Source organism: Caretta caretta, chromosome 10, assembly GCF_965140235.1.
Source record: "Caretta caretta isolate rCarCar2 chromosome 10, rCarCar1.hap1, whole genome shotgun sequence".
NCBI classification, from domain to species: Eukaryota; Metazoa; Chordata; order Testudines; family Cheloniidae; genus Caretta; species Caretta caretta.
Window position 1 is genome coordinate 54,845,622 of NC_134215.1, and position 27,652 is coordinate 54,873,273.

Below are 27,652 nucleotides of genomic sequence, written 5' to 3' on the forward strand. Positions count from 1 at the left end.
TCATAAAATATGTAAGCCCAGAGACTAATCTTTTTAAAAAATGAAACAGAAGAAAATTGCCAATTTTAATTCAAACCGCCATTACATTTCTCATAATGTATTCAATTAAGAATCTCTAAAACATATTGTAGTAGAGTCTTCAGAATGCTCTGTACGCAGCACAGCTGCTAAACTTCATCCCTGAGGCAAACACCAAGCAGGCAGGACAACAAAAAGAAAGAAAACAACCATGGGGGATAAGCCCAGTAGCCGTGATCCTTTCAGTGGACTTGAGCGGTCCTTAAATAGCATGCGGACTCGTTCGTGCACTGGGCTTTGCCTCAGGCTATTAAATACCTTAACTGGCAATCATTACCTGAGTCAGAAATCTCCAGAATCCCTCTCTACTTCACGTTTCAATGTTGAATGCTCTTCTCAACTTTATGGGCCATAAGAACATATTGAGAACATGCAAAGAGTGACTTAGAATAGGCAGGGATGGCAGAACCTTGTTCATGCCCTAAGCAACAGTTGAAGGATTTAGATTCAAATTATCAACCTTTTATTTCTTTAGCAGTGAAAAATGAAAAGGTACTAACTATGAAAGACACTTACACAGACATTAATGTATATTGTATATCTAATGTGTGTGTTTGTATATATAATCTGCCTGGTGCTAAAATGGGGGGTTTATTTCAGCTATTACTAATATTTATAATGTAATATATCCCTGTAGATGTACATTGTGCATTACAAAATGTCAGGGTCCTTGCTCCAAAGACCTTACTTGGTCTGGTCTACACACAGATTTTGTTCTGCTATAAGTATGATAGCTTGTGGTGTCATATATATACTTACCCAGTCAGGTATGTTGGTACTACCCCTTGTGTGGATGCAGTTATACCAGAATAAAGATCCTTGATACTAGTATAGCTCATTCCCCTTCCCATACATGCATAATCTATACCAGTATAATCCTGTTTATACCAGAATAAGCATGTTTTTTCGTTATAACTACATCCACACTAGAGGGGTTGTATTGCTTTAACTGTACCAGTATAGTTAAAGTTGTACAACTTTGTAGTGTAGACAAGGCTTAAGAGGCTGATCCTGCAACTCTCAGTCATGGCAGTAGTCCTAGTTCACTCCAATTAGCCTCATTAGTGGCAGTGAGACTAGTGGCATGAGTAGAGGCTACAGCACTGAATGCAGTGTCAAACAAGGTGCCACAAGTACTCCTAATTTTGTTTTTTTTTTTCTTTACAGTACCAGAGATTATGGTTCAGATGTGGAGAAGGGGGGAAAATCAGTGTCAAAATGCTTCACAAAAGGCCTGGGTTTAGAGGGGAGAGGTGGCACATATTACACAGGAATTGGGAGACTGTTTTGAGTATAAGAGGCTTTTGCATCATACTCCTGTACTGGTTCTTTCCTTCCACCAATTATTTTTTCTCCGCTTTTCCCAGCTAAACCCATTTCTTCTTTCCTGATTTCTTCTTTTCTTCAGCGGTGATCCCTCTGACTGATTCTGAACACAAGTTACTGCCTTTGCACTTTGCGGTTGATCCTGGGAAAGGCTGGGAGTGGGGGAAAGATGACAATGATAATACCAGACTGGCCAGGTAAGAACTCTCTGTAATCTTAACAGTAAGGTGTCTTGAACCCATCAAGCCTGATCTATGTTCCGGGACGCTCACTAATAGAGAGCTTTATTGGGGGAAAAGAGGTGGGTGGGTCTCAACCTTACTAATGTGCTGTGAGCTGCTGTTAGTCTGAACAATGCAAATTATCTCCTGCAGTGAAGTGTGCGTATTGATTTTCCTTGGATGTATTTTTAACTAATTAGTCATCTGTTCTCTTTCCTCTGTTTTTCTTCAGCTTGATTCTGTCTCTGGAGGCAAAGCTTAATCTCCTGCACAGCTACATGAATGTAACCTGGATACGCATACCATCTGAAACACGGGTAACCCTTCCCTCTCTCTAAACAACAGAAGAGAAATAAGCCACAACAGGGCTTGTTCATAGGGGAAATTGCGGGGTTCGGCTACCTGCCTTGTGTCACCTCAGGAGTGAACCAATAGCCAATAAAGGCACAGAGCCTGGTGTGGCTCACTGATTTTGGAATAAGGCTTGTAAATTTTCCATCTTTTTTTCTTTAAAACACACAGACACACACAGCTGCATGGGTGTTTTTGCAACATGCACTCCACTTTGAAAAGTAGTTCCTAGTAAAACTCTAATCTTTTGGAATTATTTTTCTCTAGGGTTTTTGTTTTGTTTTGTTTTAATTCTCTCTCTATTTTTAAAGGTTTCCTGAACTATTTAGGCCGTTCTCTGCATTATGCTCCAATATTCCCAGAAGGGCAGCTGCCCTTTCAGCAGCATTTTATGGTCTAAAACATCCCATTTCAACTCAATTTCTCTTATAAGAACTAAATTTGGACCATTGGATAGCTCATAGCTCCACTTTTACATTAGAAAGTGGCTGACAGGGCCACAAACTGCTGCTAGAGTGGCAGCCCAGCACCTTGGGAGGAGGAAGCTATTTATAATGGTACACAGCTGGGACCTCATTGCTGAATCTCTCTCACACTATTCCCATGCAAATCATATTAAAGGAAATGGGGGTTAATCTAGAGTCAATAAGTTGATGGGCGAGGACAAAGGTAACGAGGCACCAAGCACAACCAGGGGTTGAAAAGAGAAATTGAGGGTTCAGGGAAAACTGCAAAGGTCTGCAGGAGAAAAAGGTAGTTTTACAAGGCCCAGCGTATGCTCATTGAAGGCACTAATCCTATTAAGAGACTTCCAGACCCTTTCTTTCCTCTGTCAGTTCCAATTACTCCCACATACTCTCTGCCCATCCCTTTCATTGACAGATCCTCATTTCCCCCAGTTGTTCATGAATCATGTCTGGTCCCATTGAGGTGTTACCTACCATCTAGCAGATTCCCCTTTGCTTCCACTGAATTAATCTGTCTGCGCAGACAAGCCCCATCTCTATTTATTATTATTATTAATTATTTTATTGTATTAGTTGACAGGCTCATGGGCTGGCTTTTCATTCCTCTGCACTGTGGGATGGATATTGTTTTATAAAGGAACTGTGAGCTCATTTTTAACTGAACTGAAGTGAAGGAAACTCCTAGAGGAAAATCCTGGCCCCATTGAAGTCAATGGCAAAACTCCTATTGATTTCAGTAGAGCCAGGATTTCATCCTTAGTGTTGGAGATGATGATACATTTGTCCTTGTTCTTGCATCTAGTATTAATCAGTAATATTAAGTGTATAAGTGTAGAGCACTGCCGCTCCTTCTGTTGTTTGTATGCGTGTCTTTGACTCAGTTGTCTATACCAGAGAAGTAGAACCAGTTCTTATTGAGTCACAATGTATAAATAACTCTGCTGAGAGCATAATGTTGTCTCACTTGTGCTTTTCCACAGCTAGATAGTCATCAACTAATTATTGACAGGTTTATTTTGGATGGGGAGAATGGCATAACTCCTAGTAATTCCCCAGCAGAGCTGAAACTTTCCCCCTATGGAATGAGGGTGAAATTGCCCCTTTTGCAGAAGGCCAGCCATAGGTGCTGGTGCTGGGGGTCCTGTCGCACCCCCTGGCTTGACGTGATTTCCATTATTTACAGAATTTACAGTTTGGTTCAGTGGTTTTCAGCAACCCCACTGGGGCCAGCACAAGCATATGCACCACTTAAGACTTATTCTGAGGACTCAATTGATACATAGTCCCCGTACTGGCTTTTTGCAAAGGGATGAATTTTGCTCTGAAGGATTATGGTTAGTTAAACTTCTCATATTTTCTGTTTGGCAGATGTAAAGACCTCGTGCTTCCTGGTGCTAAACATGCTCAATATCCATTGTAGTGAATGAGTGATTTGGGCGCTCATCATCCCACAGGATCCGCCCTCTACATTAGCAAGAGATTCACCAAAGAGGCCAGCTGTTGCAGTAGTTTTAGAGTCTATTTTTCCCAGTTCTGGAGACTTATTTTTATCTCTGTGGTCCCAAATGAGCTTATGATCTCAACTTAGACCCTAATGAACACTGGTCTCTATCCCGGACGTGTCTCGCAAATGAGTATGATTTGCAGCATCTGTTCCAGGGAGGCTCAGGATTGAGAGGGCAGGGGTGTTGCCAGCCAGGACTGAGCTGTATTCATAGTTTGGGAACCTTGCAAGTCTCTTAACTATTATTTTCATAGCATTTGCTAGTGCTGTTATTGTCTGGCTTCCATGAATCCCCATAAAATAATTATAGTGATGCACCTTGAGAAAGATGTGGTAGCCTAGCCACAAACTGGGCAAATATCTCATGTATGAGAAAGAGTGCAAATTTGTACTAAGTGTTAATGTTGCTCTTCAGAACAAAAATGACACTGAGTGAATAGTCTTGCAGAATTGTAGTGAAATTTACTAGCCCTGGCACAAAATCAGTTACCAATCCTTTACCTTGATGGTGATGAAAATGAAGAACTTTACTCTCTCACCCAGCAAAAAATGTCACTTACTCTCAACAAGTGGGTGAGTAGAATTTTGCAAATTAGAATAAACATGTGCAAGTTTGAAAGCTACAAGAATTTTTAGTGTCCCATTTGGGATCCTTTTGTAATTATTCTGTGCAAACTGTTATGTAGTTTCACCTTCAAGCATGAACTGGAACTCAGAGTTCCAAATAAATGTTAACTCTTCCCCATTTTGTGATTGACAGTCGTGTATTTTTTTTATAAACTAATATTGTTGCAGAATATACACTTATCCCTGAAGTAATATAACCTCTGTTTTGTTCATTGTAGGCCCTGTAGGCTACAGATGTTAATTAAAACTTAACTTTAAAATGGCTCTACGTAGATTTAAAGCTACAAGTTAGAAGCAATTTGATGGGGGATATGAAATGCAATCCTTGTGTTGTGTAAAACTGATTTTATTCTATCTAATCATAACTAATTTCCCCTAACAGGCTCCTTTGGCCCAGCCAGAATCGCCCACCGCTTCAGCAGGGGAGGACGTTCAGTCTCTGGCCGACTCAATGGACTCAGACCGAGATTCCATCTGTAGTAATTCGAATGGCAGCAATGGCAAAAATGGTAAAGAAAAGGAAAAAGACAAACAGAGGAAAGATAAAGACAAAAACAGGACGGATTCAGTTGCCAATAAACTCGGAAGCCTCAGTAAAACTCTAGGAATTAAACTGAAAAAGAATATGGGTGGGCTGGGAGGGCTAGTGCATGGCAAGATGAGCAGAACAAATTCAGGGAATGGGAAAAATGGCGACATCACAGAAAAAGTCAAAGAGAAGAAGTCAAAGTCTCGCAAAGGGAGCAAAGAGGAATCTGGACAGTCTGCGAGCACGTCTCCGTCTGAAAAGACAACTCCCTCTCCTACTGACAAGGCAAGCATCTCACCTGCCGAAAAGATAAACACGAAATCCCTCTCTGACAAACAGTCTGACCCGTGGAAATACAGCACCGATGTAAAGCTCAGCCTCAACATTTTGAGAGCTGCCATGCAAGGAGAACGCAAGTTTATTTTTGCTGGCCTTCTTCTGACTAGCCATAGGCATCAGTTCCATGAGGAGATGATCGGCTATTACCTGACCAGTGCCCAAGAGCGCTTCAATGCTGAGCAGGAACAGAAGCGAAAGGAGGCTGAGAAAAAAGCTGTTCTCAGTGGGTCATCTTGCAGGAAACTGGAGCAAGAAGCATATTCAAAAGAAAAGTTAGAATCATCTCCTCAGGACAGGGCATCACCAGTCTTGCCTCAAAGCCATACAACTCAACTGGTTTTAAAGTTTAAAGATCGCACTAGTCCCACTCCAGGGTCATTTTCTTCACCAAGTAATGGTGCTAAGAAAAGCGGACCCGTTCCGGTATCTGCCCACTATAGCCATACTCCACCTGTTCAAAGGCAAAGCGTTATTCATTTGCATGATGTCAACTCCAAGCCATCTAGCTTCCAAGATGATAGCTATAAGCCAGTGGTTGGCACCTTAAAAACATGTGCCACTTATCCCCAACAGAATCGATCGCTGTCTTCACAGAGTTATAGCCCAGCCCGGATATCAGGTATCCGTACAGTGAACACAGTGGAATCACTGACCTACGCCATGCCTACCGACCACAAGTCACAGACATTTACAAATGGGTTTAATACCGGTGATATTAGAGACTGCTTAGAATATGCTGATGAGGAGGCTCCTCAGACCTGGTTGAACAATGATAAAAACCGAGGCAGAAGCACAGTTTGCCCAATATATTCCATCCAGCAGAACCGTTGCAAGAAAGAGAACTGTTCCTTTTATGGTCGTCCTGAGACTGAAAATTACTGCTCATATTGCTACAAAGAGGAGTTAAAGCGTAGGGAGAAAGAAAGTAAGGGACACCGGCATTGAGGATTGTGAGGATCCTTCCCTGTCTGCTTAGTTTAACCAGTTTCTTACTTGCAAAGTAAATAGCAATGGATTGTGGGAAAAGGAATCCTAAAAAGGGAATGATGGGTAAATAATGTCTAGCTTGTCACTTTTCTGGGGCAGTGCAGAAATAAGAGGATTAATTTATCATAAAGAATTTATTATTTTCCATTTTGTCAGTGTCTTTTTTACATACACTGGTAAGCTGAAAGGTTGTTTACTCCTTTGTTAGTGCTGTGTATATGTTTGGTCAAAAATGTACTAATGGTGCCTGAATTTACACTGACATCACTCAGGTAGTAGAATGACAGGGAAAAAGTCATAATACTGGAGATGTGGTATTGTAATAGGATCGTATCTGCCTCATATACATTTGAAATTCTATAGCCATCATGGGGTGATTTTTTTCTCAATAGAAAGTAAATTTGTCATAGCCCCTTTTTTAGAATGGTAGTCATTTTGCATACTGCAAATTTTTAACATAGTGACATAGTACATCACTGTAAACATTTGTATTCATTTTAGTGTGAAACGCAGTGTCTCCAGAAATATGTGAATGAAGGTCTGCATCTCATGAGGACTGTATCTCCTCATAAGCATAGGTGCTTGCGGATTTTTTCCTCCCAGTTCAGTAAAAATCTGAACTAGTCAATCCATTTGTTAATTTGTTGTGAATTGCAAGACAGTTATTGGACATTGTTAGAAATATACTGTGGCCCTATTACATGCAAGATTTTGCATGACACACAAATCCCAGCAAATAATCTGTCACATGAATTTCAGCAGCATTTTTATGGCTGTGAAGGTGGGGAGAAATCTATAAAAACTACCCTAAAGGACTTCCAGAACTTGCTCACCAGCCAGAATTTTTTGCCATAGTCTAGGGCTGGATGAATTGTTCAGCACAAATAATATGTTGCACAAATTTAATTCCCCTATCTACAATCTGACTTCTTTCTTTTATTAATTTGTTCATTCTCCAAAATACTTGGATGAATGGTTATTGTGAAAATACTTCCATCTAAGCACTACTTGCAATCTATTTGTTGCAACTGTTGTTTGAGTCTTTTGGACTGAATAACACCCCCCCCCCCCACACACACACACACACACACACACACAAAGAGCGTTCAAGATATCTGTGCAAACGCTTCCAGCATGAATACTCATGCAAATACAGATTTGTGCAAGTCTTCATATCCAAATATTGGCATAGGTATTTGTGATAGTTCCTTTCCCCTTTGGGGTAAAGTGTTGTTCTCATGGATGTTTGTGAAAAGCAGATAGAAGGGGTAACAAATACCATCAAAGTATATTTGTGGTTCTTCTTTCAACAAGTTTTTCTGAATGTTATTGCAGTTTTCATGCCACCAACCAATGTAAGTATGGCAATAAAACAAACTCAGATTTTTAATATTTATACACTTGTAAACAATAGCTGATTTTTCTGTCTGTCTACATTTATGAACAATAGCTCATTTCCTGCAGGTAGACAGAAAAGCACTTGCCTTCAGGACTCTCTTTGCTAACTGGTAATTCTCTGCCATTCTCAGGATCATGAGTCCAGTTTTATTCAAGTATTGAACAGCATTTTTCTGGGCCACAAGTGGCTCAGGGCCTATTCTCACCGTACATACTCAGATCTTACACGTGTGTAACTGTTAATTTGAGTACAGTTGCTCCTACTTAGCATTGGTGTGAGCTCAGTCAATCCCTTTGGCCCTGATTCAGCAAAGCACTTAAGCACATACTTAAGTCCATTCATTTTCAGGAAAGCATTTAAACATGAGCCAAAGCCCCCTTGAAATTAGTGGGACTTTGGCACATTCTTAGCGTTAAACACATATTTAATTTTTTTGCTGAATCAAACCTTTTATAGGCATTTTTATTAATGAATCACCCTCACACACACACATAAAGATGAATTTGTGAAAAATTGATGGGCAATACCTCGCTAGCTTTTTCATGAATTCAGACCTGTATTGAACTTGTATCCATTTTTCATGAAAGGAATATGTTATCAAGCTGAATGAGTTATTTAAGCTCCCTTTATTGTGTGACTCCCACTTGTGAAGCCCAGAATTCAAAATCATGTTCTAGGTTTTGTATGCTGGTACACCGAGTCTTCTTTGGTTAGCTGTGGTGATAAAGTATATGTTCTAATTGCCAAAGAAATCTGTGATTTCAGATCGTCGTACAACAAATCAAACATATTTGATTGCATTTGTTATAGAGAGAGAGAGACAGAAAAACAGAAAGGACAAAATTTCATGAAGGAAACAAATATTAAATAATTATTAGAGTATCAGTAGCATTTGATATTCCTATAAATGCTTTTGTATTAAGTTAAACTAGAGAAAACTGCACTTAGCATCCAGTTGCTCCTGTCCATTTATTTGATTCAGCTGCATCATCTTTGAATAAGAAGAAATGTGGTCACAGCACATACTTAAAAAATACATAATTTACTTGTTTTAAGTTTTTAAAAAATAATTAATTTAGTAAGGTTTTAGATGCAGTACTCCTCAAAATAAGAGGTTTACAAAGTCAATATTTATTTAATTACTATAGTCCAAATTACTTACTAGATTGACTCTTACCTATAATATTTTTCAAAGTGTAATTGATCTGCTGAATAGCACAATTGTGTCAGCATACCCAATCTTCACAATGCGCAATGTCATACTTAGTTTTCTGATAATTTTTCATAATTTATTTCTTCAATGATTTAAAATAAATCTGTTGCGTGACAGTAGTGCTATTACGCAGCCGCCCCTTTCCTCAGCTTCTTTAATAACTTATTGGGCCTCACTAAATTAGCTCAGCACAGAGTTGCCCTCTTATGAGAACTTTTTCCCAGCATCCCCTTCTAGTACTGTCCCTTTAAATTTGGCAGAGATAAGCAGGTGCAGCCCTAAAGTGGCCATTTTGCAACCGGCTGCTGCTAACTAAATCTTCTTCCCCTGCTGGTGAGTCGTCTTTATTCCTGTTATGCACGCACCCAGCCTTCCCTAGCTGACTCCTGGGCAGAACTGACACTTTTATTCCCATTCGCTGCTCGTGTTTATTTTGCACTAGCGTGGGTGCTTGGCACTCTGCATGCCGAACACACAAAGACAGTGGCTGCTCTGATAAACTTATAGCATAAGGAGTCAAGCTGACAAACTCTATGGTGCACATACCCTTTGAACTGAATTTGCAGGGTCCAGCCCTAAAAGGGAGTTTCTTGTCTATCTTTCTTCCGAGATAACTAGAAAATGCTCATGGTTTGAGTTCACCATCAGTAAAAGAAAATCTTCAGTTGCTCCTCATCCATTACTTAGAGGCCATAGGCCTGTCCCCATTTTTGCCATTATAGTGAGTAATATATTTGTAACTCCTATATTTTTGATCTTAGATCAAGTGTAACCCACTGGTCAGTGTGTTTATATGTACCCCTCTGTGCCTGACCAAGAGAGAAAGTATGCCTCGTAACAGCTTTCAGTTAGAGAAGCTTGCTTTTTAGCTCACATAGTAGTAGAGACTGTAGTAGAGACTCATACTTTTAACTTTGGAGGTCTCCAGTTTGATCCCTAGTGTTAGCCAAGTTGGTGGCCAATTATACAAATACCATCTTTTACTTTTTAAAACCTGTTTTTGTTTTGTTTTGGCACACTCTGATCATGGCACAGCAGGTGACTGGATCAGCCCATCATTTCTCCTCCTCATGCCACAGCTCTTGCTTTTAGATGCATGTTTGAGGAAATTGTGCTGTAAATGTAGAACACAAAACAGAGAGAGAATATCATCACTCCTGCTCACTCTCCACTGGAATCCCCAATTTAAAAAAACGCTAAATGCACACACATGCAAAATACATTCATAGTCACCAGAAGAAACGTAGGTATTGTTTAATTTTTTCTAATGTCCAGTTACTTCTGCTTATCAAAAAAAAATTTTAAACCAAAAACCCTTATGGAAATATTTTACCGTGCTCATGAAATTTGCTCATAATGGAGGAGGCATATAATCCATAATAGACTTTTGGTCACACTTTACATTGATTCCATTTATAAATGGTTTATCGAAGGTTTATAAATGACTGCTAGATATTGTAAGTGTGTTACAAACATGAGTTACACATGTGGTAGTAATAAGCCTATCCAGTAGAAGGGTGGTGTAGATGGTCATAAGCAACTTAGGGTATGTCTACACTGTGATTAAAAAAGCCATGCCACTGAGTCTCACAGCCTAGGTCAGCGGGCTCCGGCTGTGTGACTAAAAATTGCAATGTAGATGTTCAGGCAGGGTCTCAGAGCCCGGGCTCTAGCCCGAACAGCTACACTGCATTTTATAGACCCAGGCCAGCAGTGGTGCAGGTCTTTGACTGTATCCCTGTTGACATGTTGGACAATTGATTAACCATTTATTAAAAATCTATTAATTTATTAAGCTTTATAAATTATTTATAAGTGCACTGCTTATATAAAGTGTGCCCAAGCTTTCTTTAGCAATTTTCTCTTCTTAAATTCAAAGGTAACGTACAAAAGGGTTCTGGGGGAGGAAAGATGCTCCATTTGGAATTTTGTGTGTTGCTCATTTATTTAGAACTTTAAATAGGCCCTCAGGTGAAGACTGGGAGTTCTCTTAAATACAAAAAGTTCTAGGATATGAGCAGTATTTCATGATGCAAGAAACGTCAAAGGAATGACTAGCATGGTGCGATTCCAATCACTTACTTAGGCATGCTGATTGCAGATCAGTGCAAACTGTTGTAACAATCAAAGCCTTTGTCCTTCTGTGATCTGTGGGCACATCCCGGTTTGTTTTATTTTTATTGTGGTGAATGTGTTGATATCAAATAATGCACAACTGGCAGAATATTGCCCTTTAAGACCCCGATCTTGGAAATAGTTACACATGTACTTCACTTTATGCATGTGAATAATCTCCCTCACCCCAATGAGATTGCTCATGTGCAAGGAAACATGTTAATCAGTTTGCAGGATCAGGCCTAACCTTTCAGCCAAATTTGGTCCCTTTTAGGGCAAAATGCTGCTCATCTTCCTCAGATAGAATTTCCAATGACATCAAGGAGAATTTTTCTGGAGGAGCAGCAGACAGGAAGGAATTTGTCCCTTTCAGCCAGATCCAAGGGCCAGCAAAATTAATGGAAAGAATCCCACTACTTTCAGTGGGCTCTAGATCAGGCCCTTTGTGCACATAAAATAATAGAAACAAGCTGACTAAGGAAGTAATGTGTTCGTAACCTTGGGAATGTTTCGTGCATCATTAGATATCCATATTCAAATGGAAATGGCAGTAATTTGAAAAAGACCAAGATCCAGAGAAGCTAAATAACTGATCCTGACTGTAAGTGGCTTTTCAGCTTAATCCATTTTAACTCTTTCAATGTACTGCAAGTATATTTGTTTGAAGCTATGGCAACTTTCATAGAATATTACCAAATAGTTCTACAGCATAGAATTTCAGTTACTTTGGTAATCTACACTACTTCAAATTTATTGGCGTATTAATTTCCTGTGTATATGATTAAAAAAAGAATAGTATATTGTTAACAAAAAAAGGTATTTGTAAGTGTGTTCTGTTTGTAGATTTAAGGCTGTATTACGTTGGAATTTTACAAGCCAAGTTTAAATTGTAATATAGATATTATTTTTATATTATTTTCAAAATATGCTACAGAGCAATATTTTGCGCCTTTATTATAAACAGGGTTGTCATTTTAGTAGGTTAACTTTGGAAATATTGGTAGAAATTAACCATGAAAAGAAAGCTTTGTAAACATTCTTGTAAATTCTGAATGCTCTTTGTTGTGCACTCCAATGTCTATTGCAAGTTGGAATATATGAATGTTTTTTATTGAAAAGCTTTACATTTTTGTTTATATATTTTGGTACAGTACTTCCCTCTCCCCACTCAAACCTCTCCGACGAACACCCTTTTTTATGAGCAACTTCAGAGTCATTAATTCATCCAGAAGGTTTTCTTACCTGAATAAAAAAAGAAGTCCCTACACAGAATGTGGTTGGGATTCATAATAGTTTGAATCCATTTCAGTAGATGTATTTGTTTTTTTAAATAGGTTTATGGAATTGTTATTCTTACGAAAATGGAGAGTGAGAATGAGACACTGGTGTCATAATTTAATACCCGTAGATTGTAAATCACTCTAGATTGTGGAAATGTCAACTAACTGGTAAATGCATTTTATCCTATTGTATATCTCTGCCCAGCATGCCTATGCGTACATTCATGTTTGCATATCCGTTTTGTGCAGATTACATTATTCAGATTTTGTTTCATAGTACTTTGCACTGAACATATCAATATCTGATGAACTGTGCAAACAAAACTGTTTTGTTTGCTACTAATGCATATGTAAGTCACAAATCAACAGGTACAATTTTTCAGATGCAGGAAGTGTTGGGTATTTTTAAAAAAACAACTACTAATGATTGTATTGCAGTCAAAATTTTCAAATTTGGGTGCCTGAAATTAGGACCCTAAATCTATATTTGGGCTAATAAATGAGAGGCCTGGTTTTAAGAGATGCTGAACATTGACTTGATTGGGAATTGCTGTTGATTGATGACTTCAGAAAATCAAGCCAGTCGTTTAGGTGCCTCTGGTGATCTTTTCTGCCTGTATGTATTCAGGGTGTTTTTTTTTTAATTGCTTTCTCTTTTTTGACTCAATGAAAACTATATGACCTTTAGTGATTTTCATTTTCTGTGTAGATAACTATGATTATTTATAAAGTGATCACTTGGGTATGGAGAGCCCTGCCTTGGTGTACCAAAATACAGTATAATTGTCCATTTAATAACAACCTACTTCTTAGCAAGGCTAGGATCCCTCAGACGTTAGGGGAAGTGTATCTTTATTTATTTTTCCTTGCAAATCCTGACCACAATAATTTGCTTCTCTTAGGTGAACATGCTGTTTTGACCCATCTGTTCTATCTTCCATTACCTGAATGCATGTACTGTACCAAGGGAATCTAAATGGCTGATGCACATTTGCACTGTGGAACACACAATGTGGGTAAAAGCCACCATGTTCCAAACAGCCTTAAAGTTATGACTCTCTGGGGACTGAGAGTCATTTAACTGGATGCAGCCTCTGTCCCCACCTCCTCATTTACCCATGACTGTAAATTGCTCTAGTCTGCTGTAGCCTGCATAATTATGTGGTGCTGTAAAACTGTCTGCTCTGTATGTTCATTTAAATCAGAGGTAGGGTTTGTTTGGGTTTTTTGGGAAAAAAATGGTCTTGAAAGTTACAATTCTTTGATAACTGCAAGTGTGCTGGAAAACCTCAATGAAAAGGAGGGAAAAGAGAGAAAAAGTAATTGGGCAGGTAAATGGTGGGTAACATAGTAACTATGGCAACAAAATATTTAGTGGAGTACAGAGTTCTGGATATCAAAAATCATTGTCTGCCTAGGCTTGTGGATCATCCCACATAAACTCAGAGAACAAAAGCATGTTGCTTTGCCATTTATCTGTTTAATTGTTCAGATCCGTTCATTGACAAGGCTCATTCATTGTTTTTCTCCCCTTGTGAAGAGGGCTTTATTTGTAAAATTGCCTGAAGTTACAAAGGCATGATAAAATGTCAGAACAAAGTCCGTGCCTAATATTGTTCCATTTATTAATTGTAATTGGCTTTCCTTTGACTCTTTTACTGCTTTTTCATTGGAGTGAAATGCAGCTTGAAAACTGGTGACCCGATTCTCCTCTTTCTTACGCATCAGTTTTACATCAGTACAACAGCGAAGTGATGCCAGATTTACATAGGTGTAACTGAGGAGAAGGCTCTGCATGGGCTGTCATGTAGAGGTGTTACTGCTTTGTCACAGAATCAAATTAGAATGTGGCATGGGCCAAATTTTGCCCAAGTGAAGTGGTAGTTTGCCAGGAGTCGGGGACCTATGCCTAATTTGCTCAAAATAGAGCAGACTCAGCCATTGTTGTCTTTTAATATGGGCACTGTCCACTGGGCTCTTCTGTCCCCGTGAACAGCATCTTTGTATCACAGACCATAACAGTGGAATGAAGCCTTGTAGAGCTCTATTCGCTTGTACTTTGGCCACCTTGGCTTATGTCAATCAAAATAGGCTTTTCCCCATTTGTATTAAAATATGCAGGAGATCCAGTAGCAAAACAACATCAGTCCCCCATGGTCTGAGGTAGCATCCTTATGCCACCTTTCTTTTAACTACATTAAAATGTTGCTATCTGAGATGAACAGAAGAACAGCTATGCAGGGGCAGTAAAGAAGCTGTTGACTCTCAGCATTGCAAATTGTACATGTTTATGCTCTAATATTAAGAGAAATGTACAGAGGGTTTTTGACAGCCTCTTGGTCAAGATGCTGCATACTGTAAATGCAGTAACTATATAATGCATATTGTGTAGCTACAATAGATGGAAAGCCCTTTTCCCATGGAGCTCCTCGGGGAGCTTTGCATGCACATAATACAAAACTCTGTTCATTCAGCATAAGCCAAGGAGAACAAATAGGATTTAAGCCTAGATTAAATAATAAATGGAATTAGCCACACAGACTTCAGTAGTCAGGGAAGTCCAAACTGTAGTATTATACCATGTTAACTTTAATAATTTGAACAGGGCTTTGCCCCAATTAACTAGATTAGGTTCATACACTTTCCTCAGGGGAAGAATGAATCTTTCCCTGTTGTTTCCCAACCCATCACTTATTCTTATGGTAACCCTCCTGTTACAGTCACAGGGTGTTTGTCTTCCATGATTTAAGGAGAGACATTTTGTTGTGAGCAGTACATGGCTGTTGTGTTTTTATTGTACTCTTCAGTTCAGTTTTCTGTTAGTATTTTGGTGGCAAAATACTGTTATGAATATGTCATACTGCCCTTCAGCTGATGGTTGCATAATTGGAAGAATTTCTTCTCTGCAAAATTCCCGTTAGAGTCAGTAGGAGTTTTCCAAGAGTAAGTAGGATTTGGTCCTCGCATAGAGAATGCCTTGGCTAAATATGAAAGTATTGAAATAGCCCAGGGTCCCACCCATTTGATTTATTAAAGTCCATTCAAAGGTCTTCATGCAATTTTAACCCAAAGCTAGTACAATAAATTTTTTAAAAAATCAGAAGAGGTGATGCAACTCTTCCTAATAACCTAACCAACTCAGAATTGTAAGAAGTCTACATAAATGTAGAGTAAATGTATTTACAGAGGACTCTCAGCAATGTTTAAGCAAATGTTGAAACAGGAAAAAGCAAGCTTCACTCATTTCTCTAGGGCAAGAATTACATTTTTTGGCAGTCAACCCGTTCTCATTTTTTTGGAGCTTGAGCTTAGTTTATTTACTGTAAGAGCACAGTCTTCTGTACATTTCTCAAGAGTTTTAGCAGAGGATTGTTTTAGGATTTTAAAAAGTAATATGGATATAATAAGCATATTAAGGCTTTATTTAAAGTTGAGGTGACTTTCCAGGTTTACTCAATTTGACCATTTTCATTTAAACGTTCATCCCATGTGAAACAAGATGATTTATCTTAAGCTTGACCCGTTAGTAATTGAATGATGTGATTGCTTTCCATCACTTTGGTCCAAAGAGAAAACATTTGGTCATTTTGAACCTGCCCTTTTTTAAATTGTTTAAATTGATTGTTCCAAAGAAATGAAAGCATTAAATAATCTTAAAAGGAAATGAATATTTTTTTTGGTGGAAAGTGCGAGTTCTTGAGAACCTTTTTTACGTGCAATGTTCATTCTCATTCAATTTCAATGTTATTTTTAATCTGATCCATTCTTTGACAAAGATGATGTAAGAACTGTTTTTAGCAGTTGGATTGTTACTTTGTAAAGTATTAAAGCACTAAACCAATTTTTGCAATAGATAGTAAATCTTGCTTTCGTTTCGGAAAACTTCCAGTTATAACTGTCGCACTTTTTATAGCAGAACTGTATTTAATTTCTTTCTTTTATGAAAGATTACTATAAGTAACTAATAGCTCTGTAATCTGTGTGAATTGGCTTCTCCATTATTTGAAACAGAGAGAAGCTATAATGCCTATTCAATAAAATTAACTTATTTGTAAAGTATCCAGTTGTCTGAATTTTTGAGCAACACTTTCATGTACTGTACTACTAACTATTATGTCAGGAAAGTGATAAGGCCTAGAGGGTGAACAGGCAGGGAGCATGCTGCAAGCCTATGGGATATCGGTTAGCTCACCACAAGACTTCCTTCTGGTGGCACAAAAATCACCAGCATTTCATTTTCAGGATTAAATTGCCTAGATTAGAACATGATCACAACCTGATGATAAACTCAAATAGGCTTGATTTTTTTTAATTTTTATGTGAGAATACAATATATGTATCTCAATAGATGTTCCCAATGTATGTGTACCATACCCAAAGGGAGAGGGGAATCAGAAGAGCCAAGAGCATGGAAGTCAACGGGACTTAAGCACACGTTAAAGATGAGCACCTGCTGCAGTGCTTTCTTGAATCGACATGTAAGAGATTAAATCTAGTAGCGACTAGAAGGCCTCCTGGTCAAGGCAGAAGAATAGTATTGACAGGGTAGAGTGAAGAAGGTTGACTTCATTTTGCAGGGCTGTAAGGCACAGGGACAAAAGTAGGGACTCATACAGCAGCTTGGAGAAGAACTGTGGGCAGGAGGAACGGATGAGAAGGAGATAGAGATGGGAGACCTCAGCAGGGGAAAGGTCAAAAGAGCACTAGGGATTTCCAATATGCCATTATAATATAACTCCTCCTGACCAATGTATAGAGGGAGCAGCATCTGCTTTGATCTGGACAGGAGGCAGGGGGTAGGGTGACCAGATAGCAAGTGTGGAAAAATTGGGATGGGGTGGGGGTAATAGGCGCCTATATCAGACAAAGCCCCAAATATTGGGACTGTCCCTATAAAATCGGGACATCTGGTCACCCTAGTGGGGGAGAACTTTTTCTTAACTGAGGCCAACATGGAAGATGTGATGGTTAAACAATAGCTTCAGAGTGAAGGGGGTGGACACTTTAGTACCATATTTGCTGGTTTGGGTTGGGAGCTGCAAAGGGAGGGGGTCCACAACCTCATGAAGAAAGCAGGCTTGGCACTGCAGAAGCAAACCCTAAAATCACAAAGAGAGCATAATTTCTAAGCATCTTAAGCAAAAATATGCCTCTACTTGAAGTTCAAGTACTTTGAAATGTGTAGTTATCTGTAATGAGCCCAGCCTCTACTCCGGTGAGTATGTGAATGTGGACCAGACAACAGGAGAAACCAGGTGTTATTTTAAAAAGGAATTCCTATGGCTTGCTATTGCCCTCCTTCCTCATGCAAGCAATATCTTAATATGCATACAGCCCCATTGACATCAGTGGAACTTCTTACAGAGGACTGCCCAAAGTGACTAATGCTGGCAAAATCTGTTGTTTAGTGAAGATTCTATAGAATGGATTGAAACAATTTGTAATATTGCAGAAGACACAAGTTGCTGAGGTTTGTGCAGCTTTGGGGGGATTGTGCCTGGACATGTCACCAGCAGGGTATCATTAGAATCCTGGACTTGCGCTGGTATAGAGAGGTAAACTGCACAGCAGAAATTCAGGTGGGAAAGGGAGATCAAGACAGCTGGAACCTGTCAGGAAGTCAGGGGCAATGGAAGAAGCAGAGGGGCTGGAGAGAGAATGGCAGAAATGGCCCTGAGCTTGGTGGGAGAAGACTGGTTCAGAGTGGATTTCCGTGGACTTCTCAGGCTGTTTGTTTGTTGAAAGTTTTTATTCTCAATTGTTGTTTACACCCCTTAGGGGGAAAACTTTCTATGGGTGGAGTTTTGCACCTGGGAAGGTAGGGTGTTTTGGGGCCGAGGTCTGAGTCTCTCTGTCATACTCCTGTATCAGTTATGGACTGGTTGCAGGACTTGCTTATTCCCAACAGATGTGTTCACCAGCATAAAATCCTTCAAAGATCTGCCAGTTATGGGTGAGGCTCTTTTAAATGAGGTCTTTTACACACAGTGCCACCTATTGGATGAACAGGATAATACAGTTTAGCATTCCATTATACCCTCTGTGACAGGTTACCCTCTGGGCTAATTTTTGGATGAAAACATAAACAGTATTCATCCCTGTTTCTTCACAACCAGACATCAAGGCAGCATTCAGGGAGGAAGAAACCTGCATGGATCAAAACCAGGATCCAGCTTTGTGTAAATCCCTGTTAATGGAAACTACCAAGCTGGGCATGGCTCTGTTCTAGGCAGATTGAGGCAAGTTTAAAACAATAAACTCAGAGTCTCTTTGCCTTTGGGGCTTTAAATCATAACCTTGGCTTTCTACTACAGCTTAGCAGTGAGTTTGCATTTACTGTAATTGCAGACCACAGTGAGTGCGGTCATCCCTTCCTTAAAAAAAAACCAACCTGGGGGCAGGGCAAGGAAGAGGGAGGCAAGGAAATGTCCCTTCTTGGAGTGTTTCCCTGATTATTTCAGGAGGGTGATGGGCTTGCCCCCTTCAGAATAGGCCATGGGGTCTGTCCCCAAACCCCACAAATCCCCAGGGATCCACATGAGGCCAGGACTGAAAATCATGCTAAGGTTTTTAACCCTTCCCCACTACCCACCTCATACACACTGTCCATGTCCAGCCATGGCTGCTCCTGGGAAGAGGTTCTCTGGAAATGATGAAATAGGCCCAGGCTGCATTACCTTTACTAGGGACTCTCCATGGGACCAGAATGGGAACATTTGCATCTACCCCTATCTGTATTGTCTCATGACCCCGTCCAAGGCTTGGGGGGTAGGTTAGTGTCACATAAGTAATTGACACTCCATCACCACAATACCTGTATCAGGGGAATGGTAAATGATGCTGTGCTTGCCTCATTGAAATTCTGGGAGACGAGCAGGTGCGAGCCCACCCACATCTAAAGAACCCTTCCCCAACCTTTGGGAAGGAGCTACCAGACCCGGGACTCAACTGAAAATGGGGGGCAACTAAGGAAGAGCAGAAATGGGAGTGGAGGTCACAGGTTCAAAAGTAGGGACCCAGAGGGGAACACCGAGCAGAGAACCCCAGACAGCGTCCACTGCTCCTCCAAGCTGTCTAGGGAGCCAGCGGACACCACCCAGAGGAACTCTGCCCACATGTGTGAGACAAAAGAGGAACGCAAATAATCGCAGAGCACCTCTCTGTCCAGAATCCTCCTCCTGGTGTTGTAGATGGCTACTTTGGCCAGTGCCAGGAGCAGGTTGACGAGGAGGTCTCATGACTTTGTGGGGCCAGGGACAGGGTGTGTATATACAAAAAGGTGTGGAGAAAAATGCAGCCAAAACCTCAACAGGAGGTTCTGGAGGAGCCATAAAAGGGACTGCAACCCAGTGCATTCTAGATTAGACATGCAGTGGGGTCTCCCTCATGCCGAAAAATAGACAGGCACCGGGGATGGGGGTGAACCACACCAGGTACACACCCGTGCTCACAGTTCCATGAAGGAGCTGCCAACCGATATCCCTGGCGGGCTGTGGGACCAGGGTGGAATACAGCCTGGTCCACCGGGGTTCCTCACCCTCCGCAGTCAGGCCCAGCAGTGTTTGAAACTGGGCCCGAGTTTGTCTGAAATATTCATTAGTCTTAGAGAACCACAGAACTGGAATGAGATTTGAGTTTGCAACAAATACCCAAACCAGGTGAGTTCATGTGTTTTCTTGGGTACCATTGCAATTATTTGCCATAGCTCTACTAGCCTCAAGAAGAGCTATAACAAAGGTAGCATGGTGAAAGTTAACATGAATCATTAATCCATAAATATTACTTGCTCACTTTTTATGAGAAAGCTACATTTGGAACAAATGCCAGGATTCAAAAATGGGTTGAAGTACAGCAATGTCTTGGTACAATACTGAGGAGGTCAAGATCAGCTGAGGCTCTTGATTTAACAGACCCCCTTGTTTAAATAATAGCAACACATTTTCATCTAGGAGTCCTTAACTGTGGAAATTATTTCCCCTTCCTTAGTCTGGCAGATGCCAACTTTGCAGACTTTACCGTGTCCCAAGTCTAATGTGTTTTCTCTTGTTCTTGCAGATAGGGTATGTTGATGATGCTAAGTTTTGATGAGTTAGGAGGATCTGATTACTTGATATCACTGCAATTTGTATATATATTTCCTATAAAATTGTTTGTGTGCACCCAGAACAGAGCTTTGCCACATAGATAAATACAGATAATACATGCAAATCACAGTCAGATTTAAAGTCCAGGGACCAACTTCAACTCTCCTTTTACTGAAGTCAGTGAGAGTTGTGCCCATCTACATTCAAGCTGAAGTTGGGCTGAAGTTAAGTCCAATAACATTAGTTTTAATAACAGTTTAGGGTGTAAATGTTAATCCCAAAGCCTCACTTTGTAATATAAGAAATAGTGTCATTTGTTCATGTGAATTGAAGCAGAGGCACAAGATTAGCCTGGCATCTGATCCACTTGTGAAAGTCTGTCTCTGACGTTCCATCTTCCATGCTGCGTTCCAGGAAAATAGAATGCTTTGGACATCCAGAGGTCTGATATGTTGATAAGAGATTCACCTCAAAAATGTTTGTTTTTCTTGTTTAACCAATGTTTTTGACTCAACAATAAATTACAAAGTTTAAAAAAAAAATCCTGACCCAAATTCAGATTATGGATGTGTGACTATGAAAAATAACCCCTCCCTGATCTTTTGCCAATATCAAGCATATTCAGATCCAAAATGTAGGGTGACCAGATATCCTGATTTTATAGGGACAGTCCCAATATTTGAGGCTTTGTTTTATATAAGCACCTATTTCCACCACCACCACCCTGCCCCAATTTTTCACACTTGCTGTCTGGTCACCCTAAAAAAATGGTAATTCATTAGTGTTAATTTTTAATACTCTCTCCTTCTGATCTGGTTCCAGCTGGGATTTGAAATGGAAGTGGCCCCTACCATGCATTTTTGCAGCATTTCTGACCTGACTGGAACAGGAAATACTGAGCATGGGTCATCGGCACCCTGTCAGTGCCACAGGATGTCTAGAGTTTGGGAAGGGTAAGGGTGGTGTCTGTCCTGAAAGAGGCCAGTCCTTAATTTTGACAGCCCGAGAGACTGACATTTGCTTTGTACACAGAATAGGTGTAACCCAGGCAGTGGCCGTGCAAACTTCTCCCACAATTCGCTCATCAGGAAGGACACCTACAAAAGGGAGTTTCTAGTTCAGTCTTTGTGACCACTCAGCCCTTACCTTGTCTGTTTAGGTATCCAACAAGGGGTGCCAATTGTGATGGGTTTAGTGGTGTGAAAACCTGTCACCTGAGAATTGGACTGAGCCCACCAAACTCATTTCCCATAGGCTGCTGAAATCTGTGATCATCTGATGGCGTTTTAGTTACTGCCTTATCTGACCAGGTTTTGAATAGAGAGGGGCCCTTATACCTCTTTACTGGTAAACTTGTATTGCACCTCTGCCCTTGTATACTGGTGTTAGGAAATTGTCACAGAAACCCTACTATTTTATTAGTCCTCATAGGGGTACCTTGAAAATCTGAGTTTAAAAGGTTTGCAGAAAAATTGACTTTTAACATTTTATTGTCAAAGACAATTGAATACAAATAGAAAATACAAATGACATCCATCTCATTTGTATTGTATCATACTGTGTGTTATTTAACTGTGGCCTGGCCTGGACTGGTGACTCCAATAGCTCATTATGGATATAGCTGCAATTTAAAAAAAAATCCAAAACATTATTTATTGGGGGGGAATTAGATGGCATGTAATTATTACGTCAGTTGTTTTATAATCCCTTTCAACTAATATAATTATCTGTCTACATGCTTAGAAATAAACAGATCCTGAAGTAGAGAGTTGGCAAAGAGGTACTGTCTGTCTAATAAGTGACACAGTGGCAAGCATTTATCATTTAGTAAAAGTAGGAAACGTTTTGCATTTAATAATTCCCAGAGATTTTTCCTAGACATATTTTTTTTTCCAGATCTCAGACATGCATACGGTAAATGACAGTTCCAATTCAAACATGGAATTATCATGCAACTCTTCAAAAAGAAGCCTGACAATTCTCAAAGATGTTTTTTCATAAGTGTTCATAGAGTGTGATTGCATCTTCAATGTGAGAGAGGGGTTTTACATTACACCACTGACGTTCTCCAATCTGATCTGATAATCCTTGCAATGGTTCCTGTAAAGTCTGGAATTTATAAACTGGAATCAGCGTAAAAATGTTGAGATGCCTGTTATGAAAAAATCTTTATTTGTGTAATAGGCAATTAAAGAGGTTTTGGTTTGGAACTTGTTAACAAGTTTAATGGTGTCTTCTCCATCGTGACAGAAGTTGTTCAGTTATATAGTGCTGGATGCTGTGCAGACAAATGAGATGGACATAGCACCTACCATGAAGAGGCTGGTGCTCTGAATGAAAGTATGACCTGGGAAATCAAGACAGAAATGGAAGAGAAGTGGGGTTAGGGCACAGAGATTTTAGATACAGGTTCCTCCTTTTCTCTTCTGCTAGCAAAGTCTCCATTAATGTTGATAATACCAAATGTAACATAAGGCCTTAGGGCATGCTGAGAGGCATAAATCGAGTCCGTTATTATCAGTACAATAACAGTTTAATCCTATTACCATAGCACGCAGTGTTCTATCATGCTTTAACTTCTCAGTCCAAGAGTTTCTTTGGTTTCCACTAAGATCCCTCCCCTTCAATCCCCACTTCTTTAATAATTTTTTTCTATTCTTATCAATAGACCTCAGTCTCAAACAGATTATTTTAAGCCTCTGCTTTTGGTATTTTAAATATATATTTAAACATTCTCATTGCTTAATTCCATCACCCAGATAAGCCAGGCTCTGTGATGGATTTTGCACGTGGTTGAAAAGGATTCCTTGTTGATGATTACATTTGTTTTTTGGATTCTTTTTTTTCCGGTGAATAAATTGCCTTATGGATCTGGAGTTTTCTACCAGTTGTTCTGGAAGTCAGAATTCGGGTATGAGGTATACCAGCAGTAGCACTGCAGATGAGCACTCTGCAAAATCAAAGACAGAGCTGAGATTTATTTTCAACATGGCTCTTCTGCCTTTCCTTAGTTCATATTTAATAACAGGTAAGTGGTGGAGTGCTGTCTTGTGGAAAATCTTCAGCTGCCTTAGCAAACACAATATAACATGCAATTTTTACAGTTTTGTAGCATATTTTTACTGCTGAAATGTAATCTACCCTTTTCAGCTCTCTTTAATCATAGTGATTTTGCAGAGAATACAAAATGTTCTTTTCTGGGACTTAGAACCTAAGTTTATTTCCTTTCTTGTTTCCCTTCTGTATTAATTATCTCTCCTAAAAGGGGATAGGTTAAGTCCAGAAATATCCAGTGGAGTTTTTCCGTGGGAAGTCACTAGCCAGTCCTGTTTTATTCACCATATGCTGTTATTCATCCAGTCCTGTGTCCCACAAGGTTCTTATGCCCTGAATCTGCTGAGATTTCAGTTTACTCCTGCTTCCTGAAGCAGTTGTTTAGTACATCTGCTTTTGAGATAGACTGTTCAGCAGTGCCTTAAGGGACAAATCATCCTGTTATCTGGTCCCAAAGAAAAGATGCAAGCCCTTGGGTACTGAGTCATGTTGAAGCCATTTCTGCACGCCCTGCCTTTCTCTCTGCATGTACAAATGACATAGCTCTATGCAGGCAGATTAGGGATCTAATAATTTAGCACAGAGTTTCTCAAACTGTGGTCCATGGACCACCAGCGGTCCGCAAGCTCCATTCAGGTGGTCCACAGATAATTCCCTCTAAGATGCATGCCTGGGCGGCCACACATGAGAGAATGAAAGGCCACCCATCTAATTAGTGGAGCTGCGCAGGCATGGTTCCAATAATTAGGTTTCTGGACCCTGGTGAAGACGCACATGTAAGGTGAGGCGGTGGCCTTGGGGGGAATAAGGGGTAGGTGGGAGGGGGCAGTGGGGTGAGAAGAGGGGGTAGAGGGAATTTGGAATGTACAGGGCTGCGGTGGCCAGAGAAAGAGGTGACCTTCCCCAGCTTCAGGGCTGCGACTGCCAGTGAGAGATGGCCCTCCTTCCCAGCCCCAGCTCTGTGGCTGCTGTGGTGGGGGAGAGAGACGCCCCTTCTTCCCAGCCCCAGCTCGGGGGCTGCTTTGGTGGGGGAGAGAGGGCACATCCATTGCATTAGAAAGGTAAGACTACTGATATTAAAATATTAGTTGTGTGCTTTTATTTGTAGCACAAAAAAAGTTAATTATTATAAAGGGTTTTTTTTATATAGCGCTTTTATCCAAAGCGCTTTAGAATAGTTAACTAACGGTACAAACAACATTTGGAAAGATCATTAAGTGATCCGCCAAGACCCTCAGCAATTTTCTAGTGGTCCGTGGAAAAAAAAGTTTGAGAACCACTGATATAGCATATGACTAAAGACTGCGACTTTTGTTGTTATGAGGCTAGAAGATGTGGATGTATGCCATGTCCCCATTACTGCATAAAGTCCATGTACCTCAGTTATCCACAACATTGGAGGGATCAAAGTTGCTATCAGTGTAGGAACAATCATTGGATAAAAAGGGGGGACATTTAACACAAAGAAGGAAAAATATACTCTGTCGGGTCCTGATCTGAGGTGATTCAGCATTTTGGCATAGGAAACTTGGTTTAATTATGGTTTTGGGTCTGGGCACTGAAGGGAGTGCCCATCCTATCTCCTTTGGCCGAGAGGCAGGCTCTTAAATACGGGATATTAAAGTGAGGTTGCAGGCAGTTACGGGAGGGGAGGCAGAAAGGAAGACGGTAGGAGTATTGTTGCAAATGAGTGGGATTTCCAAATATCCATCTGACTTGCTGAGGAAAAAACAAAGCCTGGGGGGAAAATCCAGAGCCTTTGATGTTTAGAAATAAAAGTTAGCAAACTCTCGTTGCAATTTACTGTATGTGGCAATGAGTAGGTAAAATTTTCTTGCCCCAAAGAGACTCAGGAGATAGCCAAATAGTTGTTTGTCTGTTTCTTGTTTCTCCTCCACTGGGAAGGTTTTGGTGTGTTGGATTGTTGGTATAAAGGGGGGGGAAGGGAGGGGAGGAGTGTTTCTCTTTCTCTTGCTGCTGTGTTTTGTTATGGTTTGTATCTGTTTTGTCTCCAGGATCTTACAGAAATGACTCACTTAGTGAGTTAGCTCTACAATAAGAGAGCCTGGGAAAATGCAAACACTCACTTCTTAAAGACACAGGATCCCATTTACTGAGGAATGACATGCTGTACCCTCCAGTCTGTGCAAAGTGTCACTATCAGAGCCATCTTCCTCCCCATCACGTCACCCCTTTCAAATCTCTCTCGATTGCTATTTCTATTCATTGTCACCCAGCCTTATTGTTTTTTCTGAGGTACATGCAATCCCACAGAGAGGTGAAGCAGTCCATGCAGTACATGCAGTAGAGACAGCACGGCATTCGTTTCCCTCCTGCCCATAGGTGGCAGGCTTGCTTCCATAAAGAAATGCACATAAAGTGCAAAAGAACAGTTTCCTGCATTTCAATCCTGCCTGAGGGCCTGTAACACGCACACTGAGCTGGAGAACAATTGCTTCTGGCTTTGTTTCATTTTGGCCTGCCTCTGAGTTTGCCTCAGCCCGGCTGGCAGGCTCAGGCCCACTCTTGCTTGGTCAATAAAGTTTATTCGTTGACACAAAGAAAGCAAATGTTAGCTCAGCACGGGGCACTGCCAGCAGCAAAACCACAGTAAGGGCTTCTCTTAGCCCAGCCCTGGTAGCACCCCCTCTTGTCAGATGAATCTTCACTCCAGCCAGTGGTAGTCAAAAGAATAAATTTTCCTCCTGCCATCGCCAATCAGTAGGGCAGGTTGATCCTTTATTTACAATTATGATGAGACAACAATTGCATTTTAGAGTGTTTTTTCTCTTTGAGTAGGTAGAGTAATTAGCAGGTTATTATTTAGGCCTCTCTAGCAGTACTTCACTTATAGGCCTTTTCCCATCTGAAATCCCAAGCTGGAGTCTCTTCCTAGATTTATATAGTCTGTTCAGTGAGTTGCCCAAAGCACTATCCTGTCTCCCAAGAAATCTCTCTCTCTCTCTATCTCTCTCGTGCTTCCTCTCCTCTCCTGCTGCAGCCTGTCTCTCAGATGTTTGACATCCAGACTTCTCTCCCATGTCTGGAATATTGGTCAAGAAGCCCATTAATGCCTTCCCCCACCTCACCACTTATGCCCTAAGCATTGCCACAAACTCACTGCGGTTAGGCACATCTGCCTCCCCTGTTTAATTGGTATATGACATAGCTCCCTACTTTTTGCTTTACACTTTGCTGTTAGCAAACATAGCACAATCTGGTATTTGAAAATACCAGCTAGCCAGCCCTGAGATTTTTGAGCCCAATGAGACTAGGCTGTACCCTTTTGGCCTGCTCAAATGTTGGTTGGGCTCTCTGATCCTTTTGGCCTTCATATTTCTCCCATCTTTTTTTCTGCTTCGGTCTCCTTTCTCTCTGACTTCTCCTCTTTCTGTCTCTATCTACACTGCATTTATATTTTTGTAGTTCTAATTAGTCTCCTGTGATCAGTTAGCACATGTACTGTGGGTTTGTTTCCTTGAAAACCAGAAGGAATGAACCTTAAGGAGGAGTATCCTGACACTTAGAGATGCAATTGCAGGTAACCATAGGAAAATCCCATTGTAGATCCAGCTACATGATCTATTATCTTCTGAACAGATGAACATCTGCCAAGGTTATAAACATTTAATGGTAAAGTGTTGAGTCATAGGCAAGGCAGAAACCTCAGACATTTATCAACCTGACAACAGCAGTTTCTTCTCTGGATTAGAATGTGTTAACAAATATATACAAATGTGTGGGTGTCTGGGTGTGTAGGCATATAACATTATAGTATTAAGGTAGCAACTCAGTACTTATGGTCGAGAAAGCACTTTTATTCTAAACCCATATTTTCAGTGGCTTCTAACTTTCCCAAGAAATGACCTTTAGAAGGGAATTTGGGTTTTTTTTTTCATCCTACTTGCAAGTTTGAAGAAAATCTATTCATCTACCCCTGCATTAGTCAAACATAATGGGGAAATGGATGCACTTGACTGTCTAATGCTGCATATGCAGTACATTTCACAATCATTACATTCCCTTTCAGCATTAACGTGCGCTTTTCTGTTTTCTCAGTAGTTGGTGGTAGTTAATT

The 27,652-nt window shown here is 40.4% G+C and overlaps 1 protein-coding gene across 5 annotated transcripts in view; it reads left to right on the forward strand.

Annotated features, from left to right (window-relative positions):
- Positions 1-16,495, forward strand: part of OTUD7A (OTU deubiquitinase 7A) — a 259,935-nt gene extending 243,440 nt beyond the window's left edge. For all 5 annotated transcript variants that reach the window (XM_048867961.2, XM_048867960.2, XM_048867964.2 and 2 more), the window contains 3 exons: positions 1,487-1,601; positions 1,858-1,942; positions 4,957-16,495. In XM_048867961.2, coding sequence (XP_048723918.1) covers positions 1,487-1,601; positions 1,858-1,942; positions 4,957-6,387 — 1,631 coding nt within the window. In that variant the 3' untranslated portion in view covers positions 6,388-16,495. The remainder of the gene's footprint in view (positions 1-1,486; positions 1,602-1,857; positions 1,943-4,956) is intronic.
- The last annotated feature ends 11,157 nt before the right edge of the window (positions 16,496-27,652 follow it).